Source organism: Motacilla alba, chromosome 8, assembly GCF_015832195.1.
Source record: "Motacilla alba alba isolate MOTALB_02 chromosome 8, Motacilla_alba_V1.0_pri, whole genome shotgun sequence".
NCBI classification, from domain to species: Eukaryota; Metazoa; Chordata; class Aves; order Passeriformes; family Motacillidae; genus Motacilla; species Motacilla alba.
Window position 1 is genome coordinate 8,312,480 of NC_052023.1, and position 16,195 is coordinate 8,328,674.

At 42.1% G+C, this 16,195-nt stretch overlaps 1 protein-coding gene across 1 annotated transcript; it reads right to left on the reverse strand.

The window, feature by feature from the left end:
• Positions 1-1,073: 1,073 nt before the first annotated feature.
• CMPK1 (cytidine/uridine monophosphate kinase 1) lies at positions 1,074-15,922 on the reverse strand. The gene is made up of 6 exons (XM_038144563.1): positions 15,502-15,922; positions 6,568-6,714; positions 5,543-5,695; positions 3,996-4,072; positions 3,817-3,913; positions 1,074-3,351 (listed from the first exon to the last, which is right to left on the reverse strand). Exons 1-6 carry the CDS (start codon positions 15,574-15,576, stop codon positions 3,310-3,312), a joined length of 591 nt encoding a protein of 196 aa, XP_038000491.1. The 5' UTR covers positions 15,577-15,922; the 3' UTR covers positions 1,074-3,309.
• Between the last annotated feature and the right edge of the window lie 273 nt (positions 15,923-16,195).

A 16,195-nucleotide genomic window follows, 5' to 3' on the forward strand; every position in this document is an offset into this window, starting at 1 on the left:
CCTCCCCACTGTTGTAAGACACAGAATTTTCCAAAAGACCTCAGAACTCCCTCATGAGCCAGCTCTTCTTGTTAAGGACAAATTGTTCCTAGTGGGGATATCTTACACTGAGGCAATCCTCAAGTGTGTGCTTATGGTCTTCTCTGCTTCCTCCTACTCTCAAAGTGGGAGACTTAACTCAAAATATTTGTCCAAAAGGTGCAAATCCAATGGGCAGCTTTGCCCCTTTTAGTCTGTCCCCGAGGAGATGCTACAACTTCAGGGTGAGGTTTCAGCAAAAGTTTAGTCTCTGCAGATTTACCAGCAGAAAGGTATCCAACACTACTGAAAAATCCCCTGCTTTTCCCCACCCCTTTCAGGCCAGCTCTGCAAACCTTTCCAGTGTAAAGTCTCAAGTTGGAAGGGATGATCTGCCTTAGAGGTCTTTTCCAACCCAAATGATTCTATGATTTTAAGTTCAACAAGTTGTTTAATGGGAAGCTACACATGACAGAACAACCTCTTTTGTAACAGACCTTTACATAAAGTGGGTTATTATAAAATGAGCCAGGCAGCCTCGCAGTTTCTTTTCTAGAGAATATTATGCTGTGCAAGTGTCCTTTAAGAACAGCCTGGAGTATAGCACGTACACACATGCTGCAAAGCCAGCAGAATGGCAGTCAGGGCATCAACTGCTGATTGAACAAGGAATCATGAGAAATCCAGGCAAAAAATGTCTCTCAACACCAGGTGCACAATAGGTTTGTGTTTCCTAAACCACTCCAAGTCACTTTTCTTTCACACATGCCAAATGAATCATCACTGCACAACTATATGAATACAGTCATTTGATAAACCTGTGAAATCAAGAAAACATATCAATGCCACAAGCAATGGCCTGATCTTCTCCTGTGCCTAAAAGGATCTTCAGGACTTCAGTTTTGATGGTTTTTGATGAAAACTGAACTTTTATACACGTACCTGTGCATGTGGCCACGTGAAGTATTTAACTCGAAGAAATACTTACTTTATATAGATGGATATATTTGAAAAATATCCCTTGTGGCAGATAACTGTAAGGCAAGCACTCATTAAGCCACAGAACAAAGTTTATTTGATCTCCTCAAATTCTTTATACAGTTTTGCTGCTAAATGGACACAACACATCCGCGTATTGCCTTTAATTTTTATTTCAATCGTAAGTCCATCTCAAAAGAAGTGGTAACACATTTAATGGCATCTTCAATAAATAAAATGACAAAAAAAATCTAGTCCTTGCACAGACACATTACAATCCACTCCGAATTCAATACTGCCAAAACATCGTTGGGTGTTTTTCTAAAACTTACTTCAGAGGTTGGTTTTTTGTTTCAGCACTTAAATACATAGAAAAGTATATGATGAGAGAAAATTCTGAACAGAACTTGTAAAAACCAGTAGCTTAGAAGCAAGAGTTAATGAAATCTCTCTAATTGGATTAAAGAACCCAGTTTGAAGTATTTTTTGAAAATCCCTGATTCTAACCTTCATATTAAAACATGCAGTTTTGCTGGATCCTATCCATGTCAGCATACTTACACAGGAAGAGTTAAATTCCAGGTTTTCTTATTTTATTTTTCTAAACGAGAAATTCATAAAGTGAGAGAATTGGCCTCCCACACTCATAAAAGCAGTCATGGTCCATATATTCTGCTATAGTAAACAGCTGTACCAGGCTGGAAAAGCTACTGCAGTTTACCCTTGGTTCTGCACCCATCTCCTCCCCAGTCCAGGAGCCTCAACAACCTCAGCAAGATAAGAATTCCTGAAAATAAAAATCTGACTGCAAGATGAGGACCAACACAGCTGATTCTAATTAAAAACTAAGCTTAATTTAAACCTTCTCCTAAACAGAGAAAGTCATGAGTAAAGAAAAGCTGAGCATCAAGACTTCCAAATTGCAATTCTGTGTAATTAGCATGTCACAAACCAATTAGAGCGTCAGTTAATGTAGGTACAACCACTCTAGCACTAAAATCAGTTAACACTCTCATCTTCATGCCATCAGTGGAAGCTTAGGGCACAAAAGGAATGCATGGTTGGGCCCCTCCAGACCTATGCATACTATATAGGGGACAGAAAAGCTTAAACAAAAGACAAAATTGCACCATATCTGTGCAAACACTTCAACCAGGTTGTTTCAACCAGTTCCCTGCTCACCCCAGCTCCTCCTGCTGACTGCACTTGGCTTATTCAAGAGAACATGGGGAAGCAGGACTCTGTTTCAGGGAACAAAACTTTTTTTCTGCAATTATCTTCCCCTCAGCTGTCCACATTGTAACAAAGGTGCAATAACTTACAAACTTCTCAAACAAACAGCTATTAAAATTACATGTTTTTAGGGAAACATATTCACTAGTTTAACCATAAAAATATTTCCCCAGGTAACAAACCTTAAAGCATTTGGTAACACAGTATTTCAATAATAATAAAGAAAAACCTTTCCACTTGTTACAAAAGACAGAACTGTCAGATTTTACCTACTGTACACTTTTAAAGAACTTTGCCATCTTGTGAAGACTATGCTGTAGTTAAGAACATAACTATCATTTAAGATAAATGAGTATTGAAATACTAAACTGACTTTCTCAATCTTTTGCAAATGAAAACAAGGAAAAATCCAGGGCCATGTCATCCAAAAACTTGCAAGACAGTTTACATCCAGAGTCATAAAAGGAAGCACCACTTTTCATTAAGTACTTTGTATGTCTGTTCCTGAAAAGCAAATGTAATAGTTTCTTGGCAACTGCTAAAACAGATTCTCACACTAACCGTAGCTTGACTTAGAGAATTCAGGTCTGGGGATATAAGGGAATTTTGGGCAAAATTATACTTTGAATAAAAAAAAAAACCAACAAAACTCTGCTAAATTTGGTCCAAGCATCCAAAAAAACCCAAGGTATATGGGTCCTTCATTGACTAATGCTGCTGTTCAGTTGATCTTTAAAAAGAAAGCAGGTGTACAGCACTAAGGAAGAAGGACTGCCCATGACAGGCACAGAGCTGTGACAGAATAAACAGTTTCTTCAGAAAGATATATTAACTGTGTTTCTGCCATGTGAGTAACTGAACTTGCACTAATGGAGAACCCTGAAACTTGTATACTATAGCCACAAGAAATGATTTCCTATTTGAAAAAAAGATCCATTTCTAATCAGCTGTTTTACCAATCATCATTAGATATGTGAAAAAAATAAAAAATCTTTTAAAATAATTACAAAGAGTGGACTGCAGTAGCAGCTATTCAAGCAAGATTCAAGCACAAGTTTAAATGGAGTTTCAAGCTGGGAATTAGCCTTCTTTGTCGAAAATTTGTACAACATTTTCAAAAACCTAAAAAGATAAAGAAGAATTTTATGAAGCATTCATCAAACGGTTACTCTAAGTTAAACCAACTTAAACAGTATTTGACAATACTTTCAAAAAAATACAGGGTTTTTTTAGAATATTCACAGTAATTCTTTAACAGGGAGACTAGCATCAATTTTGGGAAGCAGACAGAAGAGCAACACTACTTGAGAAGAGCAAAAGCTCATGAAAATGTACAAGGCAAGACCCCGTTAAACACAGAAACACTGGAAATGTGTTTTGTCCAGCTCATACTCAAGCAGAACAGATCAACTTCTTCAAGTTATTCACATCTTACTCAGTCCTTCAAGAGTCAAATCAAGAGCTCCACAACATCCCTGAGTAATATCATCAGTGCTTAATTAGCAGGCTAATCACACACACACATATCTCAGAAGAATGCCAAAAATATGCACCCTGCCACCCACAAATTTTGGCATATATACTTACTTCTTCAACAGATTTAGAGGCATCCACTTTTCTGACTTTTCCCATTCTCTCATACAAATCTATGATAGGCTTAGTAGACTGCAGGTATGTATGAATTCTAAGAGAAAGCACAGGGAGAAAAAACACATTACACAGAAAAATATAAAGAGAAGAGAACAGAAAAGTTTTGAGGACAGTACCTCTTCTCCAGGCTCTCCCGGTTATCATCGCTCCTACCACTGCTCTTGCCTCTCTCAAGACAGCGGCCGATACAGATCTACAAAAAAACATCAGAAGGGTGACTGCAGCCAGGAACACTACTGCCATCCTGACAGCAGGAACTAACAAAAATCCTGGAAATCTACATTGGCCTGGAACACAAAATACAGCCCAGATCTGGTGGATGTAACCAGAAGTCACGCGGGAAGTCAGTTTCTTCTAGAGAAGAAGGATGATGGTTTAAAATCCAGTTTGTGAAAATGGGATTGGGGTCAGAGGAAGTAAAAGCAGCATCAAGCTCTGTGATTTGACTGAATCCCCAACCTGAGACATAAAAAAAGAAAATTACTGGATTTTCAACGATGCGTTCAGGCTTTCTGAAAAGCAGCATGTCAAACGGGACTATTGATATATGTCTGCACTAAAGGAAAGTCACTGTATGTTCTCTCAAGAATTTTGTAAGGCAAATTGACAATAATAAGTTGTTGTCAGTTAAAATGCTCTTACGTGACATTGCTATAACGAAAACTTCAAAATCTAAGTAAAAAAGTACTAACCATAGCTAGAAGTGTCCAAATGAAAGAAGTTTTTTAAACCTTTAGCTAAATAAGCAAAACTGGCACATGTACACTCCATGAATACATTTATCCTACTCATGCAAGAGGACAAGGGTTGAAAATTGGTTTTCCTACACAGTACAATCATGGTAAAGATCATTTAGGCATTGTGTATTTTTAGATCTAGTAAAAAAAATCAGAATCACAAGATTAAAGCCCCACCAAGTGAAAAAATTAATTTAGTCTTACTTAAGGTTTTAGCAGAAAAATAATAATCCCTCACATGCTCTTTAATTACAAAATGATTGAAAAAAAACCCCAAAATCTCAGGAAGTTGGGAAAAGGGGTAACAGGAAAAAAAGTCAGCTTAAGGTGCTGGGATACTTGTAACAGTTTTTATGTTCAAGGGCACTGACAAATTAAAAAGACAGCACATCATGGCACTTGTTAAATGAATGAAATGCATCACTGTCAAAATGCCCTTGTAATTTAATGACTTGCTGAATAAAATGTTGATTACTGACTATCCTATAGCACAGCTCATAACTATGAAAATAAAGATTGCTGCTGCACTTCAGAATTAAGCAGACATTGTACCAAGGTAATTTTGGACTAAACAACAAATTACTAAGAGCAAACAGAGTAATATTTTCTGAAAAGTAACCAAATAATTTTGTAAAAGATATTTAAAGTTTTGATAAATTTTCTTTAAGAATGCAATTGCCTGGAGTACTTCCTCAATGTAGTTTATTCACATATGATTATACCAATTGTCATTAGCTGTCTATTTCAATAAACAGGCAGCTTTTCATCTGCTATAACAAGTGCCAAAAAATCCTTCAGACACCCAAGCCAAGTTTTCCTTCTACTCTTACATTAGTCCACTCTCCCTGTCAGAATTTAATTGTTCTTCTTGAATGATTCCCACAATATTGCAAGAAAGGAAGTTACAGAATTACACACTTCATTACCTCATTGTCACAATCAAAAAAGAGAACAAAGGAAACATCCGCTTTTCCATCCATAGTCTTATTCCAGCCTTGAAGATTATCTTCATTCCTGGGAAATCCATCAATCAAAAACTTGTTCTTCTGGGAATTGGCGGCCATTGTCTGATCCATAGCCTGATAAAAGATAATTCAATTCACAATCTCCTGCACATATGCTGATTTATCTACTTATTAATTTACCCCCAAGATGTTGACATGGTAAGTTGAGAAGCATTTATGTTAGGATTATTGCAGATTTACAAAATGTGCTTTTGTTTCACTTTCAATGCGTGCTGGTTAATTCACTGATGCACCAACACAATTATTGTTCAAATTGAATTAATTATTTCACAAAGCTCAAAAATCTCACAACAAACAAATCTCGTAATAAATCCCAGCTTTAAAGCTTATTTTCTACAAGACACTGGGAAGTGTCTTTACACAATAAGACATCAGAACAACCCTGATCTAAAGTTAATTTGAAGGGAAAAGCTCCAGATAAATTTAATGCCATGAACAGCTGCCTTTTTTTGACTTAAAGTAGATACTCCCATTGTTTTCATGGACATCCAATAGAAGCTGAAGCTTTTCCTTTCACAAGAACATCAATAGGTGCTCTTCTCCTTCACCTGACTATCTATTTTGACAAAACTTACAAATCTTAGTGCCTTTAAGGCCTCTGACCTCCAATCAAATATGACTGAATGAACCAAGAGGTCCAAAAGCTAGTGCAGGGAAATAAGAAATACAGTTTCACTGCTTGTCCTAGAGCTACTAAAAATAAAGGAAAAAAAAACCAAAAACATTTTCACAGATCCCCAGGTATGAGAGGCCATCAGCTCTCCAGCAGTCAGAAAGAAACACAAGTGATTGCTGAGAGGAGCAGCTCTGTGTCTGCCCATTCATACCGCTCACGCTGGAGGAAAAGCAGTTCTGCCAGAACACAGCCACTGCTTTGTTGCTTACTCTGCAGGAGTGACCCTGCAAGGAAATAGCCTTTTCCTTACCCTCTTCAGCAAGCTGATTGTTATTTCAACTGGCACGATCTCCCCCTCCTTAATGTAGTTCTCAATGAGTTCTCCATACTGGGAGCCCGGCCTTTTCCGCTCGTCCCGGAGAAGGTCACCGGCAGAAAGGTGAGTGTAGCCGTACTTCTGCAACAGGCACAGCAAACACAGGCTCCCTTCAGTCAGAGCATTTGGGCAAACCCAACACCAGCCAGCAGTGTCAGCCCTGTTTATCCCTGCATTGCAACAGGAACACCCAGGGGACAGCATCTCGCTAGGGACAGATCTGTTCCATCTTCAGCGTGCAATCTGACAGCAGGGCACACGCTGCACACAACACACACAGCAAGAATCAGAGTCATTAAGGATGGAAAAGACCTCCAAGACCATCAAGTGCAGCCTTTGACAGCGTAATGACAACTAAACCAGAGTTTTAAGTTCCACATACAGTCATTTCTTGAACTTCCATGAATGGTGATTCCACCACCTCCCTATTCCAGTGACTGACAACCATTTCAGGGAGGAAATTCTTCCAGATGTCCAACTTGAACCTCCCCTGCCGCACCTCGAGGCCATTTCCTCTTGTCCTGTTGCTGGCTACCTAGGAGAAGAGGCTGACTCTTATCTTAGTACAAACTCTTTCAGGAGTCGTGAATGATAATGTTTCCCCTAAGCCTCCTTTTCTATGGCTAAAAAGCCCCAGCTCCCTCAGCTGCTGCTCATGGGATTCACTCACCAGATCCTTCACCAGCTCCATTACCCTTCTCTGGACACACTCTAGCACCTCAATGTCTTTTTGAGGTGAGGGGCCCAGAACTGGACATCCTTGGGTAAAATGCTCAACAGGGCTTTGGTCAGGTAATTCTGTACCATTTTCAAAAGCAATTTTGTTATGTTTGGAAACAAGGCAAGACAAGAATTTTGTTTAATTACCCACTTAAAGAAAACACATCGGGTGATTGCAGGTCCTTTGAAGCTGGAGGAATGCCCCAAGCACAGGCTAAGTCAGAAATCCCCATGTTCATGTTGAGGTTCTGGCACCAGCTTCCTCCCCTCCCTTGGTGAAATCACCCATAACACAGCAGCTGCACAAACAGTCCTCCTGCCCCTGCCACCTCCTTCCCTGGGATGACCACGGAGAGCAGCCCTTGGGGAAAGGCAGTGACTTCTCCTAAGGATGACGTGGTAGAAGAAGGTCAATAGCTACACTGGTTCCACCCTCTGTCACACCTCATAGAGTAAACAGAGAGAGCAGAGAGATCAGATTCAGATCCATCAATATGATAGCAGTGTGCAGGAAAAGAGCACACACCACTGCTCTTTCACCTCAAACTACAGCTAAAATAGTCACTTATGAAAAATACTGATTTATTTATTAGAAGTATTTATTAGACATGAATTTCTCAGGCATTTATCATTGTAAATACATACCTAGTGCAAGCACACAGATACATTCCTACCAAAGAGAAATGCATGGTTGTAAATAATTATTTTCTCAGCTCATTTAACACTGCAAGAAAACTAACAAAGCACACTATGCTCCTCGACCAAATATAAGTTCATCAAAACTGGCAAAAAAGACATCTCCTTGGTGATTACCTAAGCTAGCTATACATCCAAAACACAGCACACACATACATTCTCATCTGAAAGTTTTTACACAAAACAAAAGCAGCAGCAAAAAACTTCAGGGTTATCAGTTTGGCTGCAGCAACATCCAAAGCAAATTTCAAACAAGGTGGCTGAGAGGCATAATAATGTGACTACACACTTGGTGAGGCTGTGAACTTTGGATTTAAAAACTTGGCTACTGAACTAAGTACAACAGAAATATTACACAACTCACTAAGTGACTTTAAAACATTTCAGTTGCTTTCCAATTTCACCCACAAAAGCATGGAAAGTTAGTTCTGCCATAGTCATAATTTAAGAAGGGATATAATTACTTAAATCTCCAAAACTGTACATAGTTGGCAAAAAACAGAAGCAAGATTTTGCTGTAAGTAAGTGTGAAGGAAAAGCTTCACAGACATCCTCTGTAAGCTCACTGTACTCTTGCTTTAATGTACATTGCATTTGGATATGCCTAACTAATTGCAAATCTAAATATTTATAACCTGCAGAAGCCATAAACCAAAATAAATTGTTCCTTATAAGCAAGAAACATTACTCTGCTGAATGCTAAATTAACATGTAGTTCTTCTTGGTAAAGTTATAGAATGATGATATTTTTAACATCAATTTCTACAAAGAAGAAAACAGGAGGAAAATATAATCCCTTGGGTTTTAGAGGATTACCAAACCATTTAATTTTCCTTGGCATTTCCCTTTTCATGCATGAAAATGAAATTGAGTCAGAAAATTTTTGGAATTCTCCATCTTTTGCAAGAGCAAACTAAAGTAGTTTTTAACGACTGAACTGGAAAGCAAAAGACAGAAGTGTTTTAAAGTGCTTTTGTACAAACAGACTTGTTTGAGATAATAATAAATTATATTCAAGACTAGCCCTCAGAATGGCTTAACCAGGCAATAAGAAAAACAAACCTCTCCTTCAGGGGCAAAACATCTATTTGTGAACTGTACTGAGCCAAGAGCCAAAGAAAACACGTGGGTTTAAATACTGCGAACAAGGGGGGAGAATGGCTTGGCTGCTGCTCCGCACACAGAAGGCTTCAGAGATGTGGAGCTCCTGCTACCCTTGCCAGTTTTAATCAAGACGTTCAGGGCACAAAGTTTTCTTTCATTTTAGGTCAGAGAAACCCTCAGCAAGCGTCCTGAGCTGCAGCAAATCATCGCAGCACCAAGGGCTCACAGAAGAGACTGTGATGTAACAGCACAAAACATGGGTCAAACACTCTCGGGACAAGGTCTGCCTTGTGGCAGCAGGATCTCCCAGCAGTGCCAAGCACGTCTCGATGCAATCCCCAGAATGTGACTCACTGCCACTCCTGCGTCCTCCTCCGCAATCAAAAAGGGAGCAGGACTGTGGTTGCCAAATAATAAAAAGCAGTTTCCCCAGCTCTTACTAGGCACGTAATGTCAGACTGAAAGGATGACTTGAAAAAAAAAATTAGGTCAAAAAAAAATTTCCAAATACTAGGATGCCAAGCACTTAAAATCTGGAGAGATTTTGGTATTACACAGAAGAAAAAGGAAAAGATAGAATTAACTATTCTAAAATGTATGTCAGAGATAATGCTTTCTGCTATGCTGTCAGACTGGAGTGATCTAGAAGAAGAAAAAAAGATTAAATTGGTTAGTTACTATTACACAAGTTCTCCTTACTACAGATGTAGTGCAAGCTCTTGGTGCTGCAATGATTTGCTCCAATTCAGGACACTTGCTGAGAGTTTCTCTCACTGAAAATAAAAGAAAATTTTGTGCCCCAAACACCTTGACTAAAACTGGCAAGAGTGGAATGAGCACCACATCTATTTATTACATAAGTTCTCACTATTTTTAAAACCTTTTTTTTTTGAAGTATGGGTCTCCAAATATAACTTACAAAAATCAACTGTGAATGAGAAAGTGCTGTCTTCAACACCACTCAAGACATTATCCTCTTTTGCTTAAAAAAATAAAACATAAAAATAATTTTAAAAAAATCCTATTAAATAGAAAAGTGAGCTCAAGTTTCCTACAATCCCATCACAGCAGCAGTGGATAGAGCAGATCAGAATGGGACTTGCTATTTGCCTCTGCCTGGTCAGTCACAGCAGGACAAACTGGGACACACAGGCTGTGTGCTCCACATCTCCGAATTCCAACCTGAGACTGCAGCCTCCCCGGGATGCCCTTTCCTCCCCTGTCCTCCAGCCCTTCCAGCGTCCTTCTGTCAGCTGGGATTTGCAACTTTCACTCTGCAGACAGAACACGCTTTGTTTTCAGTAAATACAACAAACAGATGCACAGAAGTGGAAATCCATGAGTCACATCAGGCTGGAACCAGGCGGAGTGTGCCCAGCAATCTCGGCAGTCAGGAAGGATCAGGGGTGAGCAGCAGCTGACACTGGGACTCCTTCCACAGCCCCTTCCGAGAGGCATGGGGTTTATTTCTGATTCAGCCCTGGTGGTCCTGCAACAAATCTCCCCACTAAACACACAGCTTGAGACTTCCTTAAGAGAGCAGAAGCCAAGACGCAAGAGAAACACAAATTACTGCTTTGACCTTGACTCCTATCTTGGCTTATCATTGTTAGTTTGAAAATGAAAGTCACAGGGCTTAAGATTTAAACAAAATACAAACTTTTATTGCCCTAGTTCTGACCTGTCATATCTTGGGCAACCTTAATAAACAACCAAAATTTGCTACATACACCATTCAAGAACTAGTAAAAATAAAAACAGAACTGTGTAAAGCCTGCAACCTTCAGGGTTTTTTTTAACCTAGAAAGCTTTTATCTGTCCTACTAGTACATGGAATTAAATCTTTGGGGTACAGGCTACAATGCAGTAATAGACCTTCTGTCTGCTTATTCCAATTTTAAAAAATTGAAGAAATTTTCTTAGTTTGAAATATGTTCTTGTCTCTGGGAAACCAAAACAAACATTACCCCACATTAACAAACCAAAACACACAATGGAGATCCCACTGACAGTGCCTCCAAGGGACAGGGGGGCAAAGAGAGCACCCCAGGTGCTTCAGGAGCATTAACTCGATACAGGGCACCCAGTATGCTTAGGAAAGTCCAAAATTTAATGCAAAGTGTTCTACAAAATGGTAATGTTCAGGGATAAATCTTCAGGGGGTAGATTTAAACACTTACCACGTTTTTTAAAAAAAGCTCCAAAGTCCAGAAATATAAATTTATATTCTAAAAATCAACTATGAGAACTTAAGGCTAAGTAGAATACTAATATATTCATTAAAGAGATTTCAAAAGCTGAGTTTAAAGCAAACAATTTAAACTCTGTTTTCATTTCAAGGAAGTTGACGCTGTATCTCAGCAGACTTCTAGAAGTCAATTAACACATGACAGCAAAACCTAAATCCTCTGCTACTTTCACAGGAGCATTTCTGATACAATGAATACTTCTTTGCATTGTTTCCTTCACCCTAGGAAATCTCCTTATCATATATCCCAAAGCAACTTAACAGCTTTTTCCATTTGTATATCAACTTATGCTCTTATAAAAACGAGAAGGCTCAGCATCCCACTTTGTGGAATTAATTTTAGATTTAACCACAAACATACAGGGTAGGGCTGTGGTGGAGGTGAATTATATTTTAGGTACACAGAGAGCAATGCCTTGCATAGCCCAAATCTCTAGAGATCACCTTGCCAAAACAAACAGACAAAAAAGTACAACTCAAATCTTGCTTGGAATAAAGACAAATGATTTGGTTATTATTCTTCCCACCAACCAAAGAGCTTTACATCTCAAGCTGAGGTTATAAGGATTTAAAATTTAAGCACAAGAAAGCATATTTTGTGCAGATTTACTGAATGCATTTCTTTTCCTTGACTTTACCGTTATGATTTTATACGCAAAGTTCGGAAGTCAGCAATAAAGCACATTTCATTATCTCAGAGTCACAGAAGAGACACTGTGGAAAGCATGAAGGTTATTGCAAGAACCTGCATTCAAATGACATCATTCAACTATAGCTCAAACATTCTGCCTCACACGACAGCTACGCAACAGTCCCAGATGATGGCAAGCTCCACCTAACAAAGCTGTGGAAGGTTTCAGGAGTTAATCTGCAGAGCTGGAAGGGAGAGGATAAGAACTTAAGAGGGAATTCTGCTTCATCCCTCTCTAAATAGGAGGAACTGCTCCAGAAGAGCAGCAGTTCTGCTGCATTTGCATTTCCCTGACAATTCTGTGTCTGTGGAACACACAGGAGTCCAGTCTTCCCTCCGTATCGGAGAAAACCAGTCTGGTTCAGCTGTCTCATCCAACCTTATCTGTGGAGATAAAGAATCCTAATCACTTACCCACTGTTCCCTTTCTTACATTGTGTCAATACACACTTCCACTTGTTATTAGGTCTTCCCTCAAATAAATTCTCCATTTGTCTCCAAATTTGGCATGAATACAATGCCTTCTCCACATTTAGGGATTCCAGCATGCACATATTGAGCAGTTATGATTTACACTAGTATTTAACAAATACATATTTCACCTACAACGTGGGATACCCATCTCCCTTTTTTGGCAATGTAAAGCACAGTCTGCAAAAAAATTACAAAACTTTTTTGAGAAATTGTTCCCGGGTACTAAGTACATAATATCCCCTTTACTCTACAAAACACAGACACCCTTGGTTTTTTAATAAAAGTAGTTTGATGCTAAATTCATACAAGAGCTCACCTCAGCCAAACGAGACTTCTTCCACATGTGATGTGCTCTGTCCCAAATCTCCAGTATGAATAGCAACCAAGACATATTTATAGCTCATACTGACTTTTTGTTCAGCACAACCTTCAGCTCTCCAGTAAGATACTGGGTCAGATTCATTGCAAATGTAAACTAATATTATTCCATCCATTTACAACAACGATGAATGAGGTTTATTATTACTCAGCTACAGCCCCCTTTTCTCTGCGGCAAACTGCCAACAGGGCTTAAAACACAAATAAAAATACACTTTCAACCTAAAGGCAGCATTGACTGCACACAGGCTGCTCACTTGCCTGCAGCCCGGCTCTCTGGGGGCTGCCAGGGGCCGTGGTGAGGATTTGTGCTTAGAAAAGCTGCTGCTCTCCAGTACCTCTGCTGTGTTTCACCCACACCTCCCTGTTCATGTGCCCTTTTTCCAAAGTTTTCCAGCACACTTGCATCAGCCCAACTGTTCTTTAAACTACCTCAGACCCTCTCTGCCTGCCAGTTTAGCCAGTGACTCCCGTGGAGGTGTCTGAGCCAGCAGGAAGGCTGTCCTTTGCATTCAACAGGTCTGAGTGCTTTCTACTGTCAGCTCACTGACTTCAATAAACTTCTTTCCATGTAGTGAACAGGATTAGCAGAATTCAAGCAAATTTGCATTTATTCGAATTTGGATTTCCTTTTCCAGGCTTAGAGAAGAAAATAAATATTGCACAAGCAAGGTTTTTCTTTTTTCCTTTCTAGCTGGAAATACTATTTGAGTAGCAATGGCTCATTTGAACTCCTCCTAATAAAGTGGTCTTTATCCAATTATATCAGCCTATCCAGCCATAGGCATTTATCCTCCTAAACACAAGCCAGCAGCCACACAAGGTACTTCAGCCCTGAGGCTACACTAATGGTTTGCTGAAAGCCATTAATGACAGCCTACAAGGTTCCCCTATAGTTTAAGCTCATTTGTTTGCTACGTGCCAGGGGCTGAATTCGACCTTACCAAAAAGGCTTTGTGAGCACTGCGAACCTTCCATGCCACAATTTAATTTAATGAATATGCTGGTTTGAATGCAAGTCTGTAATTTGAGGTTTAAATCCTTCAGAACTAAAGTCATAACGGCATTTTTTAGTCTGGACCAAATTCACTTAACTTAGTTATACAACACCGAGGTCTGGGATGTAGCAGCAGCGTGGATAAACTGTAACAGCACTCCCAGGGCACCACCAGAACAGAAGACACATGCAACGTGGCTGTTCCAGGAGTTTTGGGGTTCTTTCCCACCAAGAGATTCAGGAACAAGGACATCACCACAGTTCTTAGCCATTTCTTTCAGTGTGGGTATGCATAAGCTTTGATCCTCTATGGCTTTTAATAAGAAAAGTATATACAACTGCTCAGTAAAAAAAAAAAAAAAGGAAAAAAAAAGATAAAAGAGCTGTTTCAAATCCAACATACACACATGTTTGGAAGCATTTATCCATAACTACTTCCGCAATTATCCACCTGGACACACTGTAATTATCCCTGCGGTTTTTGGTGTTTAAAAGGACAGTACTACATCATGCATCATCCACTGTTCTTTCTTAGATATTTGTTGTTTCAAAAGGCTGGAAAAAATGTATTTGGAAAACTGAAAATTTGACAATATAACTGAAAGTTTAGTCAAATTATACTGTCAGTCTTAGGCTCTTTAAAAAGAAAGAACAAGATCAATGATCTATGGGATCAGGATATCCTTTGACCTCTATCATATTGTGTTACAGAAAAAAAAATTGCTCTATTTTTAACATATTACTTCCACAACTTACTGAAATGGCACTGGGTGAAAAAGCCAACACCCTGCAATGCCTGCTGTACCAGCTGTAACATTTATGGCACAGGCCTCAGGAGACACGGACCTTGATCCATTTGAAGCAGATGCATCCCCAGCGGCTATCAGACACCTCACCTCCTCTCCCAGGCCACGATTCCGGCTGCCTGAGCATCCGGGTGGCAGCCCCGCAGCCACCTACGTGGCCGTGCAGACGTGTACGGAGCCACCCACTCGGGACGGGCTGCGGGACCGGCCTGACGGGGCAGCACGGCCCGGGCGGGCAGCCGGCAGCTCCCGCCGGCCCGCGGCGCTGCCCCTCGGCCCGGGCACAGCCGGCAATCCGCGCTCCCGGCAGAGCCGCCGCGGCCTCCAGGCCACCAGCGGGTGTCCCCAGAGTGGGTGCAAACCCCAGTGGTGTCCCCAGGGTGGAGGGCGGCGCAGGCAGAGCCGCCAGCAGTGCGACGCCGCGGGGCTGAGGGGAAAGGGAGGAGAAGGGAAGAGGCCAGGCGGCCTGACAGGGGTGGAAGGGGAACGGAGGGGCTGGAGAAGGGGCTGCCCCACCACTTCACCCACTAAAGGGGAGATGTGGGTCAGGTTTTTTTTATTTATCGTCTCGAAGGGGTGAGGAATAGATGGAGACTCGACAAGCGACTAGACCGAAAGGCAGATGGGGGTCCCTCCACCGAGCACAGCGAGACACGACCCCCAGGCGACCGCCACAAAGAGGGTCCCGGACCCCGCAGGGGGATCCTACAACTCCCAGGGCCCCCCGCGGCAGTCCCGCACTCCTCCACCTCACCTCCACGATACGAGCGCACTGCGTCCCCTTGCCCGCCCCGGGCCCGCCGAGGACGAAGACGACGACGGGCTTCATGAGGAGAAGGAGGCGGCGGCGTTGCAGCAGCAGGACAGCGGCGGCGGGGCGGCGGCCGTGGGGCGGCCGAAGGGCGGGCGAGGAGCGGCGGGGCCGAGGCCGGGACTGTGACCGGGGCTGTGACTGTGGCACCGCTGCCGCCGCGCTGTCCCCGCCGAGGGAAAGTGCTTCCGGGTCCCGGGCGGGGCGGGGCGGGCACGTGGGCGCGGGGCTGGCAGCGGCAGTTCTGCGGGGACTCACGGTCCCGGGCGCTGACGGGGGAAGGCCGAGGCCGGCGCGGCGCTCCAGCGGGACCGGGCGTGTCGGTTCACTGCTCGCCCCGCCACAGCCCTTTCCGGCATGGCAGGGCATGGCATGGCATGGCAGGGCATGGCAGGGCATGGCATGGCCCGGCCCCGCGGCAGCGGCGGCGCCCCCGCTGCCATGGCGACGCCGCCGCATCGCCGCACTGCGCCTGCGCGCTCCCCGCCCCCCGGCATTTTTAAACCCCCTACGCGCGCGCTGGCGGTTGGTTTCCCCGGGGCGCGCTCTGATTGGTCGAGCTAGACCTTCCCCGCCGCGCGCCGATTGGGTCGGGACGGGCGGAGGGGGCGGGTTCTGCTCTCTGATTGGCCAGCGC

Bases quoted from the DNA above. Each gene is read 5' to 3' on its own strand.
- CMPK1 (XM_038144563.1), bottom strand. From the start codon at position 15,576: ATGAAGCCCGTCGTCGTCTTCGTCCTCGGCGGGCCCGGGGCGGGCAAG. The intron at 5,696-6,567 runs GTAAGGAAAAGG...ATCTTTTATCAG, and splicing joins CAATCAGCTTGCTGAAGAGG to GCTATGGATCAGACAATGGC. The intron at 4,073-5,542 runs GTAATGAAGTGT...GTTTTTTTGTAG, and splicing joins TTTTTGATTGTGACAATGAG to ATCTGTATCGGCCGCTGTCT.